The 24347-nt window shown below is 42.0% G+C and overlaps 1 protein-coding gene across 1 annotated transcript; it reads right to left on the bottom strand.

Annotated features, from left to right (window-relative positions):
* Positions 1–15665: 15665 nt before the first annotated feature.
* Positions 15666–17142, bottom strand: LOC131922345 (voltage-dependent anion-selective channel protein 1-like). Its single transcript, XM_059277127.1, has one exon. It carries the CDS (start codon positions 17084–17086, stop codon positions 16235–16237), a length of 852 nt encoding a protein of 283 aa, XP_059133110.1. The 5' UTR covers positions 17087–17142; the 3' UTR covers positions 15666–16234.
* Between the last annotated feature and the right edge of the window lie 7205 nt (positions 17143–24347).

The following is a 24347-nucleotide window of genomic DNA, read 5'->3' as shown; positions in this document are numbered from 1 at the left end:
AGGCCACAAATTTGAAAGAGAGCAAGAAGGAGTTATATGTGAGGGTCTGGAAGGAGGAAAGGGAAGGAGGAAATAATGCAACTATATTGTTGTAGCACGAATCTTTTTTTTTTGTTTTTGTTTTTGTTTTGTTTTTTCAAGACAGGGTTTCTCCATGTAGCTTTGCGCCTTTCCTGGAACTCACTTGGTAGCCCAGGCCGGCCTCAAACTCACAGAGATCTGCCTGGCTCTGCCTCCCGAGTGCTGGGATTAAAGGCGTGCGCCACCACCGCCCGGCTTGTAGCACGAATCTTAAATGGTCTTATTAATAAAGACAAACCTGAAGCCAGTTATTGGGGTGAACTCTAGAAGATCAGAGAAGCAGAACAAGTCACAGCTACCTCACCTTGCCAGTTCCTCAGCTGATCCTGTTTCCTCAGGCCGGAAGCCTTTGAGTCCTCATCCAAATGGATCTCAGCTGAACTGCTTCTCAAAAGCCTAAAAGCTTAACCAGCTCTAGTTCCTGATCCTCACGCTTTATATACCTTTCTGCTTTCTGCCATCACTTCCTGGGATTAAAGGTGTGAGTCACCATGCCTGGCTGTTTCCAGTGTGGCTTTAAACTCACAGAGATCCAGGCAGATCTCTGCCTCTGGAATGCTAAGATTAAAGGCATGTGCTACCACTGCCTAACCTCTATGTTTAATATTATGGCTGTTCTGACCCCCAGATAATTTTATTGGGGTGCACAATATATCAATATATCAACCACAATTTTTTTGTAATCTCAAAAAAATTAAATAAATAATTTTTTAAAGCCCATTTTAAAGTTTGTTCCCTTGAATCACTTGTTAGCAGCCTTCTTGGATCAGGATCTCTCAGAAAAGCCTCTGAGGTCTGGATGTCCTTGCAAATTCCGCTGGTGAATGTCCTCCTGGTGAATGCTCTTGGGAACTACACTTGTGAGGGAGCCAAGAAAGTGAGGTGGACAGAAAAAAATGATGCTGGACTGCGAAGCAAATGCTAAGGAAGTTGCAGTGGTCCCCTTGGGGACCTGTCAGGCTCAGGATGACCTTCAGAGGTGTCCTGAATGTTGTCCCTAGGAAAGGAAGGTGACACTGGCTGGATACGCCTTCAGCCGAGGTGATATCCTTGGAGGAACTCAGATTCTTTTCTCCTCCCAAGTATGCTCCGCAGAGGGGATATTGAAGATGGAGTCCAGGTAGTTCTGTCTCGGAGGCCAGCATTGCTTTAACTGGATTTTATCTCCAGTTTTTCTGTTCATGAGAAACTCAAATCTCCCTGCTTTTGCTCACCCGGGCTTTCATCCATGTGTGGTGTCCTTTGTCTCTCAACTCTCCAGGTCCTTCTTGTTGGCCTTCTAGAACTCACAATTTATAGCCACGACACCTGGAGTCTCAAATGTTCCCTGTATGTTCATTCACCTTGGCAAAAATCTTTAGAGAATCTGATCAGGGCTCCAGAGAACAGCTCGTCTACCAGCTTCTGAAAAACTGAGACATAAGACAAGTCAACCGTGAAAGCTCAAATATCACCAGGGGTTCTAGGTGTAGGGACCCTGTCAATCTGGGACTATTGCACTGGATAATCTGGCCCCCCACATGGTCACAGTGGCACTGGACCACATTTACAATGTCATCTTTTCTATAATTTAGATCTAGAATGACCCCTGAAGACCCATGTGCTAAAAGCTTGGTACCTGGAGACCCTTTGGGGTCTAAAAGTAAGACGTAGAATATCTTAACTCACTGAGGCTGTACCCTTGAAAGGAATGTTGGGACAGTCCTCAAATCTGCTGTACTCCCTCTGTCCCCTCCAACCTGTCCATGAGTTGAACAGCTTTGCTTTATCACATGTCATGGTGTGTTACCTTCCCATGGACCCAAAAGCAGTGGGGCTACTTGGTATAGGCTGAAATCCCCCCAAACTGAGACAAAGTGAACCTTCTCTCTTATTCAGTTGGTTGACTCAGGCACTTGCTGGTGTAACAGAAAGCTGATTAAAAAGGTAATTCTTTATTGCATGGAAGTTGTCTCTGGACCTCTTTAGACACAGATACTATATCCATATAATCAGAAAGGGGAAAGCAGGTGTTAGATACTCAAAAACAGACAAGAAGGCAGAGAATGTAGCATGTGCCATGTGCAAATGAGTAGTGTCTGTCCTGGAACTCAGAGAGGGAGATGGCCACGAAGGATGGACTGCCCACCCACGTCCTGGAGGCCATGCTTTACATTTCCCATCCTTCCAGGTGACTGTCCTGTTCCTGCTGTTCTCCCAAAGTTTGTCACCTCATCTCCTCCATCTCAGCTGGTGTCCTTAACGTCCTTACTGGAGACATCAACCGTCAGACATCAATGTCCAGGAGCTGCAGCCACACACTGCAGTAGCTGGTGGTCAGAGGGTTCCTGTTCAAACCATCCCCATCCCCCTGAGAATAAAAAACCAAACAACAACAGCAAGGCGACTGTGGTGGTATTGTGTTCCCCAAAATACTGTGCACCCTAATAAACTTGTCTGGGGTCAGAGACAGAACAGCCACTAGATACAAAGGCTAGAAAATGGTGGCACTCACGCCTTTAATCCTAGCATTTCAGAGACAGAAATCCCTCTGGATCTCTGTGAGTTCAAGGCCACATTGGAAACAGTCAGGCATGGTGACACACGCCTTTAATCCCAAGAAGTGAGCCTTTAATCCCAGGGAGTGATGGCAAAAGAAGAAAGGCATGTAAGGCGTGAAGACCAGGAACTAGAAGCATTTGGCTGGTTAAGCTTTTAGGTTTTGAGCAGCACAATTCAGCTGAGAACCATTGGGATGAGGACACAGAAGCTTCCAGTCTGAGGAAAGAAGATCAGCTGAGAAGTTGGCCAGGTGAGGTTAGCTGTGGCTTGTTCTGTCTCTCTGATCTTCCAGCTTCACCCCAATAACTGGCCTCAGGTTTGATTTTATTAATAAGTACCTTTAAGATTCATGCTACAGGCAAGAGTGATGCTGAGAGGCCCCACGGGATTCAGCCCATGGCTCCTCTGACCTCATCTCCAGCTTCTCTGCCTGGCTCATTCTGCCACAGCAAACTAACTTTTTTGATGTTCTCAGTTCATGCCAATGAAGCTTTCACCTCAGGACCTTTGCACGTCCTATTCTGTGCACCCATCCCCTCAGCTACCGCACAAATTCCTCCTCTTGTTCCTTCTACTTCAGTCTCTCCCTGTCGGAACAGCCTTCTCTAACTCACCAGCATAGAACCTCAGTGACTGCCTTTGCTACATCCCCCTCCCCCCCCCCCCCCCCCCCCCCGCACCCACCCCACCCCACCCCCCTAACCCTCCACCCCCACCCCCACCCCACCCCCACCCCCGCACCCACCCCACCCCACCCCACCCCCCTAATCCCCCCACCCCCGCACCCACCCCCACCCCACCCCAACCCCACCCCCGCACCCACCCCCGCACCCACCCCCGCACCCACCCTCACCCCACCCCCACCCCACCTCCCGCACCCACCCCCGCACCCACCCCCACCCCCACGCACTGCGGTTTTCACAGCACAGTTGCTGTCTGACTCTGTACACATTTGTTACTTGGTTATCCTCTGTGTTTTCTCTCGGATTATAAATTAAGATTTTTATCCTTTATTTTTATGTTTTAATGTGTGTGGGTGTTTTGCCTGCAATATACATCTGTGCAAACTTCTGGAGGCCAGAAAAGGGTATGGGACCCCCGGGAACTGGAGTTGTAGAGAGTTGTGAGCCACCGTGTGAGTGCTGGGAATCGAACCCTGGTACTCGGAAGAGCAGCCAGTGCCACCTGTCCAGCCCCAAGTTCTTTGAAAGTAGGCACTCGGGTTTTCTCCTGCTGTTGCGTCTGAATATAGGAGATGTTCAATATTTTGGTTGAGGAAATGGTAATTCTGGTTTAATGTCTCATTTTAGGCTCATTATCCCAACACACCTCATGTTTGTCATATTGGAGACTAGTCCAGGCCTTTACTAAATTTCTAGTGTCTACATAAAAACCATAGCTCCCACTTTAACGGGAATAAGAGATAGTTTATTCTGGAGCCATTATGAGTGACCATGGCCCAGAAACACAGATTTAGGTTATCCAAATCCCGTGTTCCAATGTGGAAGCTGTTTCACTGTTTTGTTTTTTAACAGTTTTATAAAATAGAGAAAGTCATACATACACCAAGGCAACTTTAAAATACATTGGTGGGTACAGCAAGATGCAGGAGCTATTCTATAGGCCAAGATTCTATCAGATAACATCATTCTTAGCTCTTGGATTGGCAGAAGCTAGTGTTCTGCTCAGTTAATAACTTTGACGAGCTTTTTAATTATTATCATGAAGTGTTAGTTCATATAGAGCGGGGCATGGCATGGCTGTTCCAGAAGCTGAAAGCAGCCCAAGATCAAGTAATTAGCCTCTGAACCTACAAAATGCCAGTCTATCCGCAGTACTGAGATCCCAATCAGTCCATCAGTCTCTGCAGACACAGAAATTCCTCTCAGGAGTTTATGTTCAGCGAAAGACACAGCTTCTTTTCAGGATTTTTTATTCACACTGGCTGCCTGAGCGTCTGCAGCATCTCATGATGAATAGCTGGAAAATTGAACTTAGTAAGTGTGATAGACAGAAACCACTTCCTACAAGAGTGGGAGGTTTTTTTTGCTGTCCACTAGATAGCGCTGTTGAGCAGTTCCCATAAACATTGCAAATTGAAGTTTCATTTTTAATCAATAGAGTATAACTCACCTGTTCAGTAGTGTTTTTCTAAACGAATATGTTTTATAAATTTAGACAGACTTTTATAGGGCTCTTGAGACTTGTGGGGGGCCACAGGTTGGGTTACTTTCTTAAGTAATAGGCAGAATGACTAGGTGGATATTAGTAATAGAATTTCAACAATCATCATATATCTGATACCTCTTAAAGTGTGTGCATGTGTGTCTGTGTGCATGCACACACAGGCTATAGGTTAACACTCAATATCTTATTTATTTATTTGTTTGTTTGTTTTTGAGACTGTTTCTCACTGAAACTGGAGCTCATCAATTCAGGAAAGCTAACTGTCCACCTCCCCATCCCTTGTTCCCCATAAGGATTTTAAAAATTGAGAGGTGGACTTCTTATGTAGCACAGACTAGACTCAAATTCATGATCCCCTTGCCTCAGCCTCCCAAATACTGAGATTATAGGGATATACCCAGCCAGCTTCTGATACCCCTTCTCAGACTGATAAAGGACCTGTGTGGCAGGTAAGTGTAGATGGCATCCTTTATCAAGGAAGCTTCTTTTTGTAGCTGATGGAAAACACTACAGCAGTGGTTCTCAACCTGTGGGTCAGGACCTCTTTGGGGTCAAACAACCCTTTCACAGAGGTCACCTAAGACCAGCAGAAAGCACAGATTTTTACATTCTGATTCATAGCAGCACCACAATTACAGATATGAAGACGTAACAGAAATAATTTTATAATTGGGAATCACCACAACATGAGGACCTGTATTAAAGGGTCACAGCATGAGGAAGGTTGAGAACCGCTGCCCTACAGAATGCCCCAACTAGTCAAAATGCAGAGAACAACTGACTGTGAGGTGCATTACCGCAGCTGAGGTGCATTGCCGCAGCTAAGGTGCATTGCTGCAGCTGAGGTGCATTGCTGCAGCTGAGGTGCATTGCCGCATATTTATAACAGAACCCTTATACCTAAGACTTGGGGAACATGGTGGAAGGGGAGTTGGAAAGACTGTAAGAGCCAGAGGACCCAGAAGTCTGCTGCAAGACTGAGTCATCTGACTATGACAGGGAATCTCTACCCATGAAATCTAAACAATATGGCCGCATAAACGAGACCAGAGCGAAGGCAACACCAACTGACTTGCCAAGGTAGATGGGGCCCTACCATGGGGCTCCACCTCTCAGTGAAGAGCTACAAGAAGTTAGACTGCCAAGAAAGGGGGAGTTAGACTTCCCCAGGCATGAGCACCCTAAGTTGTTATTCGGTCTCAAGTGGTCAGCCCTAAAAACGTACCTACATACAAGTGTATCGAGTCTTTCTCTGTCCTGCCAGCCAGCTCCCAAATAATGAGATGGAGACTTTTATTATTAATTATGAAAGCTTGGTGTATAGCTTAGGCTTATTCCTAACTAGCTCTTAATAACTTAAATTAACCCATTTATATTAATCTATATTCTATCACGTGGCATTACCTCTCTTCCATCCAGCATCTCCTGTTTCCTCTCCATGTCTCCTGGCTTCTCCTGCCCCTCGACTCTTCCTTGCTATCCCCAGAAATCCTGCCTATACCTCCTGCCTAGCTATTGGCCATTCAGCTCTTTATTAAACCAACCACAGCAATGTATCTTGACACAGTGTACAAATATCCCACAACATACAAGCAACACTACACATATTCTTGTGATAATAATAAAATAAGAATAAGAGGGTGTTGTGAACTGAGGTTGTTCAGAGATTCACCAGTCTGACTCAAGCCTTAGTTTTAGTCAATTAGAGGCTTATTATTAAAAAGAGACTGTCCAGGACCAAGCCAGAGAGAGTTCTCTAGGTAAGGCCCTGGCTATTGTGAGCTAAAGGATTCTAAAGGAAAAATCCATAAACTTATAATTTGGGGGAGCCAAATTAGCTCACATCCTGTCTAGGTTCAGGCAAATCTTGACTTTGTAAGACATCCAGCAGGTGACTCAGGCACCCAAGCAAGTTAGCATGTCATACAAAAGTGGGACTTACCAGTCAGCCTGTCTAATCTTGTGACCCATTACCTTGTAGGAATAGCTGAGGCAGTGAAATATTTTGCAGCTATCAGTGATTTTTTTTTTTTTTTTTTAAAGAATAGCCCACCTGCACCGGGAAGTGGTCCATCTCGGGTCAGCTGACAGGGTACTTTCAAAGTAGGCATAACTTCCTCACAGCTTCTACAAGATAAAAACAGTTTTTTTTTTTTGAGGTTTCAATATTTTATTCAAGTTTTATTTTAAGTGATGTTAATTACAGCATTTGAAGGGGAGGAGCTAATTCCACACAAAATGGAAGACTCTATAATGTACCCATTAAACTGCTAAAAAATAGAGTGGTGAGGTTCTAACAGTGGTCATTTAGATCCCCAGTGTTGTCATGGTGTGACCACAATCACCTGCACAGCTTGAAGCTGGAGATCCCGGAAGCTGTTTCATACTCTGGTGTGATGGCAAAAGAGAGAGAGAGAGAGAGAGAGAGAGAGAGAGAGAGAGAGAGAGAGAGAGAGAGGAGAGAGTGTGGTGGTATTTTACTTGTACTGAAATGTGATTTTAATTGTATGTTAATAAATAAAGTTGCCTGGGGGTCAGAGTTATAGAGCCATAGCAAGTGCGTGGCAGTGGTGGCGCACGCCTTTAAGGACCTGGAGGGCGGTACATACAGGCAATGACAAGGCAGTCACGTGTTTAGTTTACAACCAATGAGAAGGCAGAACATCTAGAGTATTTAAAGACGTACACACAGGAAGTAGGCCTCTTTTTCGGAGAGCTCTCTTGGCTGAAGCAGGATAGCTGAAGCAGGAAGGGTAAGGCTCTTAGTTCTGACCTCTTGGCTTTCTTCTCTGAATCGGCTCTGTGTTTCTTATTTAATAAGACGGTTGGTTACATCAACATTTGGCGCCCAACGTGACAAGAATCCATTAAAATCGCTTAACTTGGCTTGGTGGCAGGTCCGGGTTCCCGCCAGGGCGGCCGGCTCCCTAGCCCGGGCCCAGGTCGGCTTGGCCTCAGGCCGGACCAACCTTGAGCTACTTGCTTAAAGCCAGTGTTACAAACAACTCAGGCCTGCCCTGCCGAACAGGGCCCCTGCCTGTACAACCAACGCACGTGGTTGGAGCTTAAGGTAGCCAGAGCCAAGGCTTGACTAGGCTCAAGCAGGAACACGTGGCTGGATTCAAGCTCTTAGGCAGAACTTGTGGCTATGCTTGCTCTCTCTCTCTCTCTCTCTCTCTCTCTCTCTCTCTCTCTCTCTCTCTCTCTGGACTCGCACCTCGGACACTAGGTGGCTGTTTGAAATTCCCTCGGATTGGTACTGTTCTACAAGGACTTGGTAAGTCACTTAACATATCAGATATTTTAAAGAAAACTATTTAAAAGAAAAAAATTTTTTCCACATTAAAAAAAAAATGGGTCTTCTGTGTACATTGGAAGAAAATTTGTTTGCAATTTTAGACAGTCTGACAATGGAACAGCTATATGAGAAGATTACTGTTGATCGAATTATGCATTTTATTACTATGTTTATCCTCATTTTACTATTTAAAAAGATAGTCAATTTAAGTGCCAGGATGACAGCTTTAGAAAAACCTATTAAACCTGTAAAAACTCAGACAGAAGAAACTAACAGTGAAGCTGCTTCAAGATTGGATCATAGGGTTACAGAAAGAAAGCCTGTTTTCACACAGTCACCCTTAGTTTGTCCAGTAACCGTACAGCAGTCGCCTGATCAAATGACTACACAAAATATTTGGGCTCCAATTGATATGATAGATTTACGAAGGTTTAAGGAGGCAATAGTATCTTATGGTATGCATTCCCCATATGTAAAGCAAATGTTAAACTCTTGGTCAACATATAATAGGATTGTACCACAGGACTGGCGGGAGCTGGCACAAGGTGTTCTTGAACCCAGTCAAAGGCTTCAGTGGCTAACTTGGTTCAAGGACGAAGCTAAAAACATAGAAAAGCAGTGGAGGGATAAAGGAATACAAGTCTGCCAGGATCAGCTTATTGGAGAAGGTCAATATGCTTCAGCACAAACACAATGTTTATATGATGTCCAAACCCTAATTTTATGTCGAACAGCAGCCTTGAATGCATGGGACAGAGTTGAGGAACCAGGAAAAAAAACTGAGTCATTTACAAAGGTTGTACAAGGCCCAAAAGAATCTTTCACAGATTTTTTACAAAGACTGGCTTCAGCAGTAAAGAGAATGGTCCCGGATTCAGAAGCTAGTAAGATAATAATTGAATCTTTGGCCTTTGAGAATGCGAATGCAGCATGCAAAACAATAATCAGGCCGTTAAAGGCAAGATCTGCACCTTTGGAAGATTGGATTAGAGATACAGTTAATGTTGAAGCTCATGAGCATGATGATACATGGGTAGGAGAAGCAATTTCAAAAGGTTTGAGGAATGTTAGATGTTTTGGATGTGGAAAGCAAGGACATTTGAAAAGGGACTGTAAACAGGTCATTCCTAGAAACAATGTTTCTTCAAGGAACAATGGCAACAGAAAGCCCCTTCCTTCTGGAGTATGCAGAAGGTGTGGTAAGGGAAAACACTGGACCAACGAATGTAGATCAACAAGGGACAGACAGGGTAATCCTCTGCCTCAGTCTTCGGGAAACTCCCAGAGGGGCCTCATGCAGGCCCCAATAGCAAATCCAGTTCAAACCTTTCCTGCAGTCGTAGAGGAAACCCCTACCCAGAGCAATTAAATAACCAAATATCTATTGGAATAAGTCATGCTGGTCAGGATGATGAAACAGACAGAATAGAAAATTCAGGAGCAAATATAAAGAAAATTTTTTGGCAAACTTTTATTAATGAACAAAGACCAAAATTATCGATAAAAATAAATGGTGTTTTGTTGTCTGGTCTGGTAGACACAGGTGCGGACATTACCATAATTGCACCAGAATTTTGGCATCCAACTTGGCCTCTTCAGGAGGTAAATGTTCAACTGTTAGGAATTGGGACATTATCTCAGGTGAAACAGAGTGCAAGATGGCTCGAGTGTATAGGTCCAGAAGGACAGAGAGGAAAATTGAAACCATATGTAGCTAACATAGCTATGAACTTGTGGGGTCGAGACTTGTTGCAACAATGGAATACTCAGATTAACATCCCTCCAATCTCAGAAACAAATCATAAATTAGCACATGTTTCTGAGAGAAATATTAGAAGGCATTATTCTGAGTGGTCACCAGCCATCCATATTATACAAGAACAGGGCACAACAACTGATGATCTTCCAAAGACACCAACAGCTCTACCTTTAAAATGGTTAACAGACAAGCCTGTATGGGTCCAGCAATGGCCTTTAACAACAGAGAAACTCCAGGCTTTAGAAGAGCTGGTAGAAGAACAGTTAAATGCTCAGCATATTGAGGAATCAACCAGCCCTTGGAATTCTCCTGTATTTGTTATTAAAAAGAAATCTGGTAAATGGAGAATGGTAACAGACCTTAGAGCAATTAACAAAGTAATTCAGCCAATGGGCTCTCTACAATCTGGAATTCCTCTGCCTACTCTGTTACCAAAAGGATGGCCTCTCATAGTTATTGATTTAAAAGACTGTTTCTTTTCAATACCGTTACAAGAAAAAGACAGAGAAAGATTTGCTTTCACAGTGCCTACTTATAATAATTCTCAACCGGTTAAAAGATTTCAATGGAGGGTCCTCCCACAGGGAATGTTGAATAGCCCAACTCTGTGCCAATATTTTGTACAACAGCCATTGGAAGTGATACGTAAAAAATTTCCTAAATCTATAATTTATCATTATATGGATGATATTTTACTAGCTGACTCAAATGCAGATACTTTAGAAAGAATATTTGAAGACGTAAAGAAAATTTTGCCTTGCTGGGGATTACAAATTGCTCCTGAAAAGATACAAAGAGGAGATTCTATTAATTATTTAGGATATAAAATAGAGCTACAAAAAATTAGACCCCAAAAGGTGCAAATTAGGAGAGATAGACTACAGACTCTTAATGACTTTCAAAGATTATTTGGAAATATTTCTCATCTACGAACTATTGTTGGGGTAAAAAATGATGAACTGCATAATTTGTTCAAAACCTTAGAAGGTGACAAGGACCTAAATAGTCCAAGAGAGTTATCACCTGAAGCTGAGAAAGAATTGGCCTTGGTAGAAAAGAAAGTACATGAAGGGCATATCGATCGTATTGATCCAAAGCTGGATTGCATTTTGGTTATTTTACCTTCTAGGCATTCTCCTACAGGAATATTAATGCAGAGGGAAGATATCATATTAGAGTGGATATTTTTACCAAATAAACCAAACAAAAAATTAAAAACTTATGTGGAAAAAATCTCTGACTTGATTTGGAAAGGAAAATTGAGACTTCGTCAATTAGCAGGAATAGACCCAGCAGAAATTGTCGTACCTTTAACTAAGGAGGACATTGAAAAATTATGGACAGAAAGTGAACCTTGGCAAAGAGCTTGCAGTAATTTTTTGGGAGAAATTAACAGCAAATATCCCAAAAGCGATAGAATTGATCTTATAAAGAGAGCTGATTGGATCTTGCCTCGAATTGTACGGGTAAAGCCCATATCTGGAGTTCGTACATTTTATACAGATGCCAACAAACAAGGAAAGGCAGGTTACAAATCAGAAAATTTAAGTAAAGTGGTTCAAAGTCCTTATAATTCAGTTCAAAAATCAGAATTATATGCTATTCTGTTGGTATTAATGGATTTTTCAGAACCTCTCAATGTAGTAACTGACTCTCAGTATGCTGAAAGAGTAGTATTACATATTGAGACTGCAGAATTTATCCCTGATGCTTCAGAATTAACTTCATTATTTATTCAATTACAAGATACAATCAGGAAAAGGAGTCATCCTTTATATATAACTCACATTCGATCCCATACTGGTCTGCCAGGCCCTCTAGCACAAGGCAATGATGAGATTGATAAGTTATTAATAGGAAATGTGCTGGAGGCCTCAGAATGTCATAAAAAACATCATGTCAATAGTAAAGGTTTAAAAAAGGATTTTTCCATAACCTGGCAACAAGCCAAAGAAATAGTAAAGAAATGTCCTACTTGTTCCTTCTACAATCAAACACCATTACCAGCAGGATGTAACCCAAAGGGTACTCAAAGGAATGAAATCTGGCAGATGGACGTGTTTCACTTTGCAGAATTTGGAAAACTGAAATATGTACACCACACTATCGATACTTATTCAGGATTTCAGTGGGCAACTGCTTTGAGTTCTGAAAAAGCTGATTCTGTAATCACTCATTTGCTAGAAGTTATGGCCATCATGGGTATACCTGCACAAATCAAAACTGATAATGCTCCGTCATATGTCTCTGTTAAAATGAAACAGTTTTTTGCTTATTACAATATAAAGCATATTACAGGCATACCACATAATCCTACAGGTCAAGCAGTTATAGAAAGATCAAACAGAACTCTAAAGGATATGCTAAATAAACAGAAAGGGGCAACAAAAACCCCCAGAAATAGACTGCATAATGCTCTATTAACTTTGAATTTTCTTAATGCCAATGAGAAAGGAACAACAGCTGCAGAGAGACATTGGATAATAGAAAAAACTACAGAATTAAATCAGCCTATATATTTTAAGGATGTGCTGACCTCAGAATGGAAACCAGGGTATGTGTTACATTGGGGACGAGGTTTTGCTTTTGTTTCTACAGGAGAAGATAAGTTGTGGGTACCATCAAAATTGATAAAGGTTCGATTTGAACAAGAGAAACCTCTTAATTAGAGGAGGTGATAGCTCATCAACCAACATGAACATCCAATTTAAACTAACTTATACCAGTAACACATGTCTTTTCATTTAATCAGATAATAACTTGCCAAAAAGGAACATCCCCAAAATTAGTCTTGGGGAAAGGTTTTTGTTTTTGTCTTTTAGGAGAATGAAGGTTAAGGAATCTGAAGAACACTGGACAAATAAGACAACTGAAGGAAAGGGACAAATCATCTATCCCAGGAAGCAGAGTGAAATGGCGTATGGGTATATATTATCTAAAAAATTTTATGTCTTCCTAAATGTTTGTTTCTGCTTTTCTCTAAAGATTTAACACTATTGGTCTTCTAATAGTCCCAGTCCAATTAAAATTTAAAGCTGACTTTGGAGTTGGAGAATGGCTCTCTCCTTCTTTAAACTCAAGCATGTTGTTAAAAGGAAAATGCAAACTCCCTGTATCATGCCAGAATAAAAGAGCCATCTTCTGCTATGAGACAGGAGAAAAGCCAGATTAATTAAGGGACTATTCTATTACTAATCTCAACTCTTTGATTCTATTCTGATTCTTTAAACTTTTCTTAAAGTATAAATTTTATATCAAAACTTACAAGATTAATATATATATATATATATATACATTTTAAACTTTGCTAAGATATGAATGGTCATATAGAGTACTGATTAATTCTAAAAAAAAGGCTTCAATTAGCTGCATATATATGTCTTTGTGTTCGAGTCTCTTATCAGTTTTCTGCAGGAATTCACGGCCAGGCCTAACACCAACTGAAGTCTCCAGGAAGAAGTTGGGGCCCCACAACAACAACAATTCCACGTGGACAATAATAACATCACTAAGCTGACAAACATCACCTACAGATCAGCTTTGAACTACAAGGTGCTCAGAGCAATTTTGAGATGACTAGCTGAGATGATCCAGTCTCAAAGACTACTTGAATAAGGACTTGAGATAAAACCTGAACTTTGGCATTATACACAGAATGGATAATGAAGGATATAGTTACCTTTCCTAGAATTTGACAATTAACCTAAAATTTTTCTTTCAGGATAAAGATAACTTCGCCCATACCCAGCAGGAAGCAATTTCAAGAATACGACGCCCACATTCCCAAAGAGGTGGTGTGGGGTGGGTGGTTTTTTGGTCTTTTTAATGGGTTTTGGGTCTGGGATAATTTTCATTGTTTAGGGGGGTTGGTTACAAGTTGTTGTCAAGGGTTAGGAAAAAGACTAAGCAGATTAGATTTAAGGTTCTTATTTAAAAAAAAAAGAGAGAAAGAAAGAAGAAGAAAAAGACAATTACTAGTTTTAAATACTTTACATTGGATTGGATTGTTTTATATTGTATACAAATTATATATATTGAAATTGATATTGTTAGAAAATGCTATATGTATATTTCTAATTGTACTTATATCGTTCATTTAACAATGCAATTTTCTGATCCTTGAATATTATTATTACCATTAGGCTATAAAGAAATGATAGTTAGTAGTTAAACATTACAATAGAACTTGTAGTCATATTAGATATGTTTTAAAAATTGAGCAGATATATTTTAGATAGGTCATCTTCAAACCCTTCAGAGATCTACAGAATATGGCATTTAAAATGTTTTAATAACTTAGAAAATTTTTCTTTTTTGTTATGACTATGAGACATGTCGGCTCCTGGCAGTACCAATCTACTTCAGAGAAAATATGGGCATTGAAGAAACTGCGTATGGAGTTAGCTTTCATTGTGGCAAAAGTTAGCCACTGGACAACAAAGTATCCTCGAATCAACTGATGACAAAATGGACAGACAGGACATGAAACAAAGGACTACTGATTCTTGCCTAAACAAGCGTGGTTATGGCTTTATCAAAAGGCATCTTCTGAGGCCAGGACAATATGGCACCATCCCTGACGTGGCCTTCGCAACTCGGAAAAGGTACAGTGCCCTTTTCTTCGAAGGCAGCTGAACAGGCAGTAGGCCGATGGCTTCTGATGTGCTATGGAACAGCAGCTGAAACAGTTATTCTTGAAGAGTAACTAAGCTCACGCCTCTCAATAGTAGACTGGCATTTGATAGAGAGATGTGGAGAAGAACGGGATGCTGAGATGAAGCCATATGTACACAGCCAAGAAGAATGGAGAGCTGAACTAAAAAAACCATCAACATTTTCCAGAATTTAAAATCCTGAATCATGACATGACATTAGTGGAATTCAGGTGTTTCTGGTGCATGGACTGCTCTCACCCAATGTGAGGTTGAACTGTTGACCTTGTGTACATCCTACTTCACAAATGAGTCTGTCAGATATGCTAAGCCTATATAGGCTGAAGATGATGCCCCAGCATTGCGGAGAAACCTCAGGTGACTGTCCAGGCAGTTGGCTGTTTCTGTCAACTCACAAATTTTTTGGAAGTTGCTTGCATGCACTTTCTGTTTTTATTTTTGTTAGCTAATATTATTTCCTTCTTGGGTCTCTGAGGGAGTTGAAGATTAGTTAGTTATAGTTGAAGGTTAGTTAGTTGAAGATTAATTAGGATAGAAAGTGAATTAGATACATTTTGGACTTAACAAAATAGGATAATGAAATTATCATCTCTGAATTTGTCAAATACAAATGGACTAGACATTGTTTAGACATTTATTATTTGTATATATTGTATATAGTTATTGTACTTTTGTATATAGTTTTTCTTTTGTTAGTTATAACCTTTTTCTTTTTTTTTCTTTTTATTAAAATAGAAAAGGGGAAATGTGGTGGTATTTTACTTGTACTGAAATGTGATTTTAATTGTATGTTAATAAATAAAGTTGCCTGGGGGTCAGAGTTATAGAGCCATAGCAAGTGCGTGGCAGTGGTGGCGCACGCCTTTAAAAACCTGGAGGGCGGTACATACAGGCAATGACAAGGCAGTCACGTGTTTAGTTTACAACCAATGAGAAGGCAGAACATCTAGAGTATTTAAAGACGTACACACAGGAAGTAGGCCTCTTTTTCGGAGAGCTCTCTTGGCTGAAGCAGGATAGCTGAAGCAGGAAGGGTAAGGCTCTTAGTTCTGACCTCTTGGCTTTCTTCTCTGAATCGGCTCTGTGTTTCTTATTTAATAAGACGGTTGGTTACATCAACAAGAGAGAGAGAGAAAGAAAGAGAAAAACCACACCACAAGGAAGAATTAAGTCCTGAATGACTGGCTCCATCACGCCCACCCTCTCCACCCTAAAATGGCACAAAAGAAATAGCTAACCAGAAGAGTACTTTTGGTGTAAAACAGGTAACTGATGGGCTAGGATGGGAAGAGGGCACGGAGATCTGTCTAAAACAGTCCCTTTCACACAGGTGTGTGCATGCTTCTCAGCAGCTAGGATCGGGACACCAGTGCTCAGGAAGTCACAATTTCATCTGTGGACTCTACAGATTGACAAAGGACCGGCACATCCCCAGCTTCCACCTGGGGCCTGACATCTCTAGAGGGGCTCCTCCCCAGCCCACGTCTACAGCTAAAAGGACCCTTTCAGGAATGGGGTTTTTGCTGTACCTCTGAAATGGTAAACACCTTAAAGCCGAGTCATCCTTAGCCTGGAGATCTAACGTGGTACTTATCAATTCTCGCATCCCCAACATACAACATTAAAAGGTACACTAAATTCTGAAGGTAGCTATACTGCAAAATAGTTTAAAATTAACGATTGTACAATATTCATTTATGCTTGAAATTCCAGTCCTAGACCAAGCTTGTGGCCACCCGCATTGACGTTCTTGCCATCCAGCAGAGCTGACAGGGTCAGTTTGATACCTGGCTTTAGAGTCTGAGTGTACCCTAAGCCGATCAGGCTAGAGTTGTTCACTTTGGCCGAAAAGCAGGCATCAGGGTCGACCTGATACTTGGCTGCTATTCCAAAGCGAGTGTTACTGTTTCCTGCTGTCCAGGCGAGATTAACAGCAGTCTCCAACTTCTTGTTCACCTTCTGATAAATGGAGCCACCAAACTCTGTCCCATCGTTCACATTAGTATGAAGCTGGAATTCGTCTGTCTTGTAGCCAACGGCAAAGTTGCTCTGGGTCACTCGGGACTTCGCAGTCTCAAAATTCATCTGGTAGCCAGCCAGCCAGCCCTCATAGCCAAGCACCAGAGCGCCACGGATCGAGGGCCTGGCGATGTCAAAGTCCACATCACAGCCCAGGTTGATATGCTCCCTCTTGTACCCTGTCTTGATTTTAGCATTTTTTTTCCCGGTGTTAGGCGAGAAGGATGAATCGAAGGTCAGCTTCAGTCCACGCGCGAGCTGGTCTTCCACGGTGATCTCGGTACCCAGGGTGTTGTCTGTGTTCCACTTCTCTGTAAACGTCAGCCCGGACTCAGTCCATCTGTACTTGGTTTCCAGGCTGCCGTTCACTTTGGTGGTCTCTGTGTTGGCGGAGCCTGAGCTGGTAAATTCCAATCCATTCTCAGACTTCGTTTTCAAATCAAGTTTTATTAAGCCAAAGCCGTAGCCCTTGGTGAAGACATCCCTGGCAGACTTGCCAAGATCAGCATATGTGGGAGGCACAGCCATCTTCTCGGAGGCGGTGACGGCGGGAGCAGCGGCGGCTAGGCGGGGGCTGCGGCGAGCAGGCTGGGAGAGCAGGGCCAGTTTTGTTTTTACAAGCATAGCACAGTAAATTTTCCTCTAAGCACAATGTTCACCATCACAGAGGACATGAATTTGAAAGGGAGAGGAAGGAATAGAGGACTGGAGAGAGGCTATGGAAGGAGGAACGAGCAATTATATTGTAAAATGTTAAGAATCTAACATAAAACATACAAAAGAATATTCAACCTAAGGGTAGACACAATGTGAATATAGTACTTATGTATGAAATTCTCAACAAAGCCAATAAAAGAAATGTGGAGAAAAACAAAAACAAAGAATATTTAAACACAAGGGGAAATGTGTGAAATCTCTGTAATTTTCCTGGGGCTCTTGTTCAACCATAAGAGAACAGAGCAGGGCTAGGATGACAGCCCAGACACATGCTTAGTATCTGCCAGGCCCTTGATTTGATTCCAATGCACACACACACACACACACACACACACACACACACACACACACACACACTGGAAACAGAGTGAGCAAGAGAGAGAGAGAGAGAGCATAATAATACCATTTTGATTTGTGAAACTCCATTAATTATTCTTATATGAGCTGTGAAAAGATGGTTTTAAAATCTGGTCAAGAATTTACAAATAATTAACAGTGGCATTTCTGGTTCTTTCTATAGTGATGATTTTTCTAATAGACAATCAACTCAGGATTGTTTTCATATATAATGTCCACGTTATAACAATGTAACAATTTCAGCCTCCATAAAATATGGCAATTAATTCACTTAATCTTAAGAGCCACTAATTTCAAAGGCAAAATGTGGTGATATAGGTGATTGGATTTTGTAGCTTGCTACACAATTGAGTCTTTCACTGAAATTTGAGGGTTCAGTGAACTCCTGCTTTATTGGAGTACTCGTGGGATCCTGCTGAGAAATGGCCATTGCAATTTATTTTCTAGATTAAGCTCCAGTTTCCTTCCCTTCTGCATGCTGATTTTTCATTCCACCTTTTAATCATGGCTACTCTCTCCCAGAGTTGGGATGAGAAAATAGGGGAGACATCATTTATGTAATCACCTCTTTATTGCCTGCATCTATTTGCATGTGTTGGAAAGCATCTGAGAGAATGAGGAGGCACCCCACAGAGGCGAAAGAGCGGAACTGGGGTGGTGGTCGGGACTTCCCAACGGTCTACGAAGGAGAAGGATGGTAAAATGATACAGAAGCGGAAGAGCCGACATCCGAGCTTGACTGCGGTGGGGCTGCTGGAAGGGAGACTGTGAGACCCACCCAAACAGCACCAGAGGGGCCGCTGGGAGACTTTAAGACTAACAGCGTCAGAGGGAGGGAAAGCGGGCAGCATGTGAAGCCCAGTCCACCCTTTCTCCCTTCATCTGCAGCTAACGTTCCCACTACTCGGTGCCTTGCCTGGACATGGGGTGGCCGGAGCTTTGAGCAGAACATTGACAGCTGTTTGTTGAGCAGCTGACGGGCGAGGTTGCCACAACACAGAGAACCCTTTCTTTATCCGCGGAGGGAGCAGGCAGTGGCTCTGAGAGGAGCCTTGTTTCGGCCCGTCTTAGCCCAGTTGTGTGGAACCTCTGTGTAGCACATCAGAGGGAAAAGAGGGCACCAACTACAAGAACCTCAAGGGTTAGTGTGCCTTTCAGTCCTGCTAAGTGACACCACCTGGCTATGTCCGCTCAGTTCCAAGACTAGCGCTGGCTGGGGCAAGGACGGAGCTTGAGGAAGGGTCTTAGAGTAACAGATTTGGTGAATTAGAGGAATAGGTATGAGAGTAACAGCCAAACTTTAAACATCGCACACTTCCGGCTGGGCGGTGGTGGCGCACGCCTTTAATTCCAGAACTTGGGAGGCAGAGGCAAGCGGATCTCTGTGAGTTTGAGGCCAGCCTGGTCTACAGAGCGAGTTCCAGGACAGGCAGAGCCACACAGAGAAACCTTGTCTTGAAAAACAACAACAAAAAATTGCATACTTTTGTAGATAGACAAGAGTAAGAGAAATGGGGAGAGAGAAGAGCACTCTTGACATAGTTCACCACATCCATAACTATTGATTTTGGCACAGGACAAGTTCACACCAAACCCTTACTATTGCGTTATTCTAAATAATCTGTTTGTACTAACTCAGTTCTCATAATAACCCTGGGTCCAAGTGCTATTGTCTCCATTTTGATGATGAAACTGAAGCACAAGGATGACTCTTTTCCACAGGCAAACTCAAGATTCTCACCCAGGCAATCTGATACAGAGAATTGGTTTAACTACCATGCCATGAATGTGTACTTATTTGTATATCATGCATGTGTGCTGTGGTAGCCATTCCAACAAATTAAAACATTCTGTGATAGAGGAAGGTTCATTAAAAACCAAGAAGTTCCAGATCCCAACGTGGTGGCAATAAGCCTTTAAACAGAAAACTCAGGAGGCAGAAGCAGAGGCAGGTGGATCTCTGTGAGTTCCCCTGCTGCTTCGACAGCATAGTGACTCAAAAACAAACAACCCCATCCAAAGAATCATTGAAACATTTCATCCTAGAGGGAGGATCATCAAAACTCATTAAGTAAACAAAAGTGGCAAGACAAGGGAAATATACAACTCACAAGTTTCATGAAGTTCCTGAAACTTAGAAGAGTCACAAAGTTTCAACCCTTAAGGTTATAGAAGCAAAAAACACCTGCTGGGGAGAGGAGACTCTGACCTGTGGAGCTTCCTGAATTCATTGGAGATGCTCTGGGAGCTCCAGGGAAACAGTTTTCATTTGTCATCACCCAGGCTGGGGTGGGCTTTTTAGTGATTCAGCTACCTTTGAGTCGTCTGTGTTTCTGTAAGTAACCCTTCACTCATACTCCTGTATGTAATCCCAATACGTTCATTGGTTCTTTAAGTTGGACTTTGGTGAAATCAATTATTTTCTTTTTATGTGTATGAATATTTTGTTTATATATAGGTTCACTATGTGCATGCTTAGTGTCCATGGAGGTCAGAAAGGAGCATTAGATCTCCTGAAACTGGAGTTACAGATGGTTGTGAGCTGCCATGTGGGTGCCGGGAATTGAACCCAGGTCTTCTGCAAAAGCAACAAGTGCTCTTTACCACAGAGCTATTGCTCCAGCTCCTAGGATCATTTATTTGGTCTGTCTTTGGTGCCCTATCTGGGATGGTTATTTGTTCACATTCTTGGTTGTTACAAAGGTAAAGATAAAAAGAATATAAATAGTGTTTCAGTATTTTTCCTTTATCTCCAATGGATTATCCTATTTTTTTTTCCATTTTAAAAACCACTGTTTGAGAATCTGGAGCCCTAGGAAAAGAGGTGAACCAGGACAGGCCAACATGAGAGCTGTCCCAGCTCACCGTTAACACAGGTGGTGTCCAACACCTTGCATTAATATGTGCCCTTTTAAACACAGGGGGTCATACCTTTAGTATGCGATGACTGAAAAAGCACACGATGATTAAAGCTATTAAATATTCAATGACTAATCATCCTATAGCATTGATACTATGTAATTAGAAGTAATATGCAAGTCATATTAATTGGGGGACTAGATAAGTACTTAGTACCCACAAGGATTTACCTACTTGTTATAGTAACCTGTTCCTAGGTTTGCAGTAGTTTTTCTGGTTGGTCAAAAGGGCTTGGTTCACGAACGAGCCAGAAATGAGCTTAAATCCCCATTCTGCACGTGTGATGTGAGCTCAGCAATGGATGCTTGATGCCAGAGGGTTTGTGAAAAGAGGGCAGCATATCATGCTCATTTGCAGGGAGAATGTATGTAAAATGGCTCTGGTGCATCCTGACTCAGTAATACAGGATGGTCATTTTCTGAATCGTTTCTATGAAACTAGCAAATCTTAAAATTTAGGGTGTGACACTGAACAGGCCACTTCTGACATCTGGGGAAGACTGAGTACAGTGGCATATGCCTGTAATCTCAGCACCTGGGATACTAAGGCATGAGAGTAAACTATGCAAGATCAACCTGAGTGCTGCAGACAACAAGGCCTTGTCTCGTAACAGAAACAAGCAAACCCGTGGGAAAGCACAAATTTTGTAGCTGGTTCTCTTTTGCTCCTTCTATTGAGCAGAGCCCCTAAACGTGTATGGATCTTATACTCACTTCAGATCCATCCTTGGCTAGATTTTTTTCTAGGATATGTCATTTTTTCAAAGGTCATTTTCAATGGGATTATTTCCCTGATTTTTTTTTTCACAGTCTCTCATGGGCATGCTAATTTTGTTATCTTGTCACTTTGCTGAAAGTGTTTTTTAACTCTAAGAGTTTTGTGGTGGTGAAGTCTTTCTGGTTTCTCATGTGCAAATAATGATACTTTTACTTTTTATTTTCCTATTCATAACCTTTCAATTCCTTTTCTTGTCTTATTGAGCTAGCTAAGACTTCAGACGCTGCATTGAATAGGAGTGGAGAGACAGAGCACCCTTGTCTTGCCTCTGATCGTAGTGGGAATGCTATGTGTTTTCCCATCACTTGGCATGATTTTGGCTATAGGTTTGTCATACAAAAACTTTAGTATGTTCCCTCCACTTCTGCTCTATTCAGGGGTTTTGTCATGAAAGGATGATGGGTTTTCATCAAAGGACTTTTGTGCATCTATTCAGATGATCGTGTGAATTCTGTCCTTGAGACTATGTCATTCATTGCCTTTACTGATTTTCATATGTTGAACCATTAGGCGTCTCTGAATGATGCTAATTTGATCATGGTGGACGCTCTTTTTCACGTGTTCTTGAATTCAGTTGGCATCTATGTTCATTGGGGAGCTTGGTCTGTGGTTATCTTTTCTTGTGTAGCTTGAATGTAACTGGCCCCCATAATCCCATAGGGAGTAGTACCAGTAGGAGGTGTGGCTTTGTTGGAGTGGGTATAGCCTTGTAAGAGGAAGTGTGTCCCTGTGGGGGCGGGCTTTGAGGTCTCTTTTGCTCAAGCTTCCCTCAGTGTGACAGTCAGTCAACTTCCTGTTGCCTGAAAGATGTAGCACTCTCAGCTCCAGCACCATGTCTGCCTGCATGCCACCATGCTCCCCATCATGATAATAATGGACTGAAACTCTGAAACTGTAAACGAGCCACCCGCCACCCCAATTAAACGTGTTCTTTATAAGAGTTGCCGTGGTCATGGTGTCTCTTTGCAGCAATAAAAACCTGAACTTTTGTATCTGTGTCTGTGATCAGTGTAATACTGGCTCCATACAAAGAGCTTGGAAGCAGCCTTCCTTTTCTGTTTTATAGAATTTCAGAAACGTTGGTTTTAGTCCCTCTTTTAAGATCTGGTAGGATTATGCAGTGAGTCCATCTGGACCTGGGCTTTTTTTAGTTGGGAGAATTTTTATTACTGCTCCAATTTTATTATCTAAGTCTGTTTTTTTTTTCTTTTTGAGGTACAGTCCTGGCTGTCCTGGAACTCACCACACAGAACAGGCTGGCCTTAAACTCACAGAGATTCCATGGCCTCTACCTCCCAAGTGCAGGGATTAAAGGTATGCACCATGAGCCATGACACCCAGCCGTGAGTCTTTATATCTCACTTGTTTTTTTGTTTTGTTTTTGTTTTTTTTTTTTTTTGTTGGCTAAATGACCTATCTCCTCATGGGAATGAGAAACTGAACTCACAAACTATCATTGTATTGGAATTAATATGTGACTTCATATCTTATAGTACTTGCTTTGTGAAACTGAATGCATCTGTGTTCTGGGTATATATGTTTAGAATTGCGTTGTCTTCTTAATGGACTGTTCCCACAATCAGTATGAAGTGGTCTTCTTTATCTCTTCTGCCTAGTTTTGATTGGAATCTATCTTGTCAGATATTACGGCATCCATGGTTCCATTGGCTTGGGCCTGTTTCCATCCTTTCATGCAAGGTGGTGCCTTTCTTTTGGGTGGAATGTACTTCTTGGAGATGGCAAAAAGAAAGAGCATGTTTTCTAAACCATTCTGAGAGCCTACAGGTTCTTATTTATTTCTTTATTTTAATTGTTTGTATATGTGCATATATGTATGGTAGTATGTGCACATAAGTGCAGGTGCCCATGTAGGCCAGAAGAGGGTGTTGGATCCCTCTGGTGCTAGAGTTACAGGCAATTGTGAGCCAGTTGACTTGGGTGCTGGGAATTGAACTTGAGTCCTCTGGAAGAGCAGTACGTACTCTTAACCACTGAGCCATCTCTCTAGCTCTAGTTTATGTTTCTTTATTGGAGAATTGAGGCCATTAACATTCAGAGTTATTATTGAAAGGTAACTTGGTCCTTCTCTTTGTCTTTTAATGTGCTTTCTTTGCTCTATAGGTTTAGATTTTTAGCTATTAGAAAACTCAGAGTGTTCTTTCCTGGCCTTGTCTATTTGGTGTTCTGTCTTTCTCTTTGACTTTGATGAGCACCTCTTCCCCTAGTTTTAGGAAATTTCCTTCCATGATTTTTATTGAAAAATGTTTCCTATACCTTTAGTATGAGAATCTTCTCCTATGATTATAATTCCTAGATTTTTGTCTCTTTATGACATTCCCAAGAGCTCACATGTCCTGTTCATACCTGAATAAAAAATTTCAAGCATGGTTTTTACCGAATGACTGAATTCTTCTAGCTTGTCTTCAAGCCATGATATTCTGTCCTCCATATGATCCATTCTCTTGGTGAGGCTTCGTACTGTGTCTTTTATTTGACTTATTGAAAGTTTTACTTCCAGTATTGAAGGGACTCTAGCCTGCCCGAGCATGGCAAACATAGCTCTGGCAGGCCTTGCCCTTCTCCCCCATTCCCTCTGCCTTGCTAAACCATTAGATTGCATTCCTAAAGCTAGCCACCAAGGTCTACTCCCTTATTTGGCCACTTCCTCTTCCGGAGGCTGACTACTAAGATCCAGTTATCAAAAGTATTGAAGTTCAGCAATCAAAAGCTCCCTTTGGCTCACCTAATTAACATGCCCAATTAAAATTAAACATCTTATTCTAACACGGGTTTCCCTTTTACCTTTATAAACTGCCATTTTCTTACGGGCCACGTCTGTCTCCTCTCTATCCAGAGGCAGTCCTTTGTCCCTGGGGCAAACATCTCTCTCCTGCCCTCTTGCTCCCTTCTCCTTCTCCCTTCTCCTCTGGCCCTGTCTTTGTCTCCTATTCCCCACCATTTGCCCCTCTGGGGCAGATAACTCTCCTTTGTGCTGAGAACTTGGTCTTAGGAGTCGGGA

The sequence above is a fragment of the Peromyscus eremicus genome, chromosome 12, assembly GCF_949786415.1.
Source record: "Peromyscus eremicus chromosome 12, PerEre_H2_v1, whole genome shotgun sequence".
In the NCBI taxonomy this organism is placed as follows: domain Eukaryota; kingdom Metazoa; phylum Chordata; class Mammalia; order Rodentia; family Cricetidae; genus Peromyscus; species Peromyscus eremicus.
Note: the sequence above shows the minus strand (reverse complement) of the source record. Positions and strands in the feature narration are given on the sequence as shown.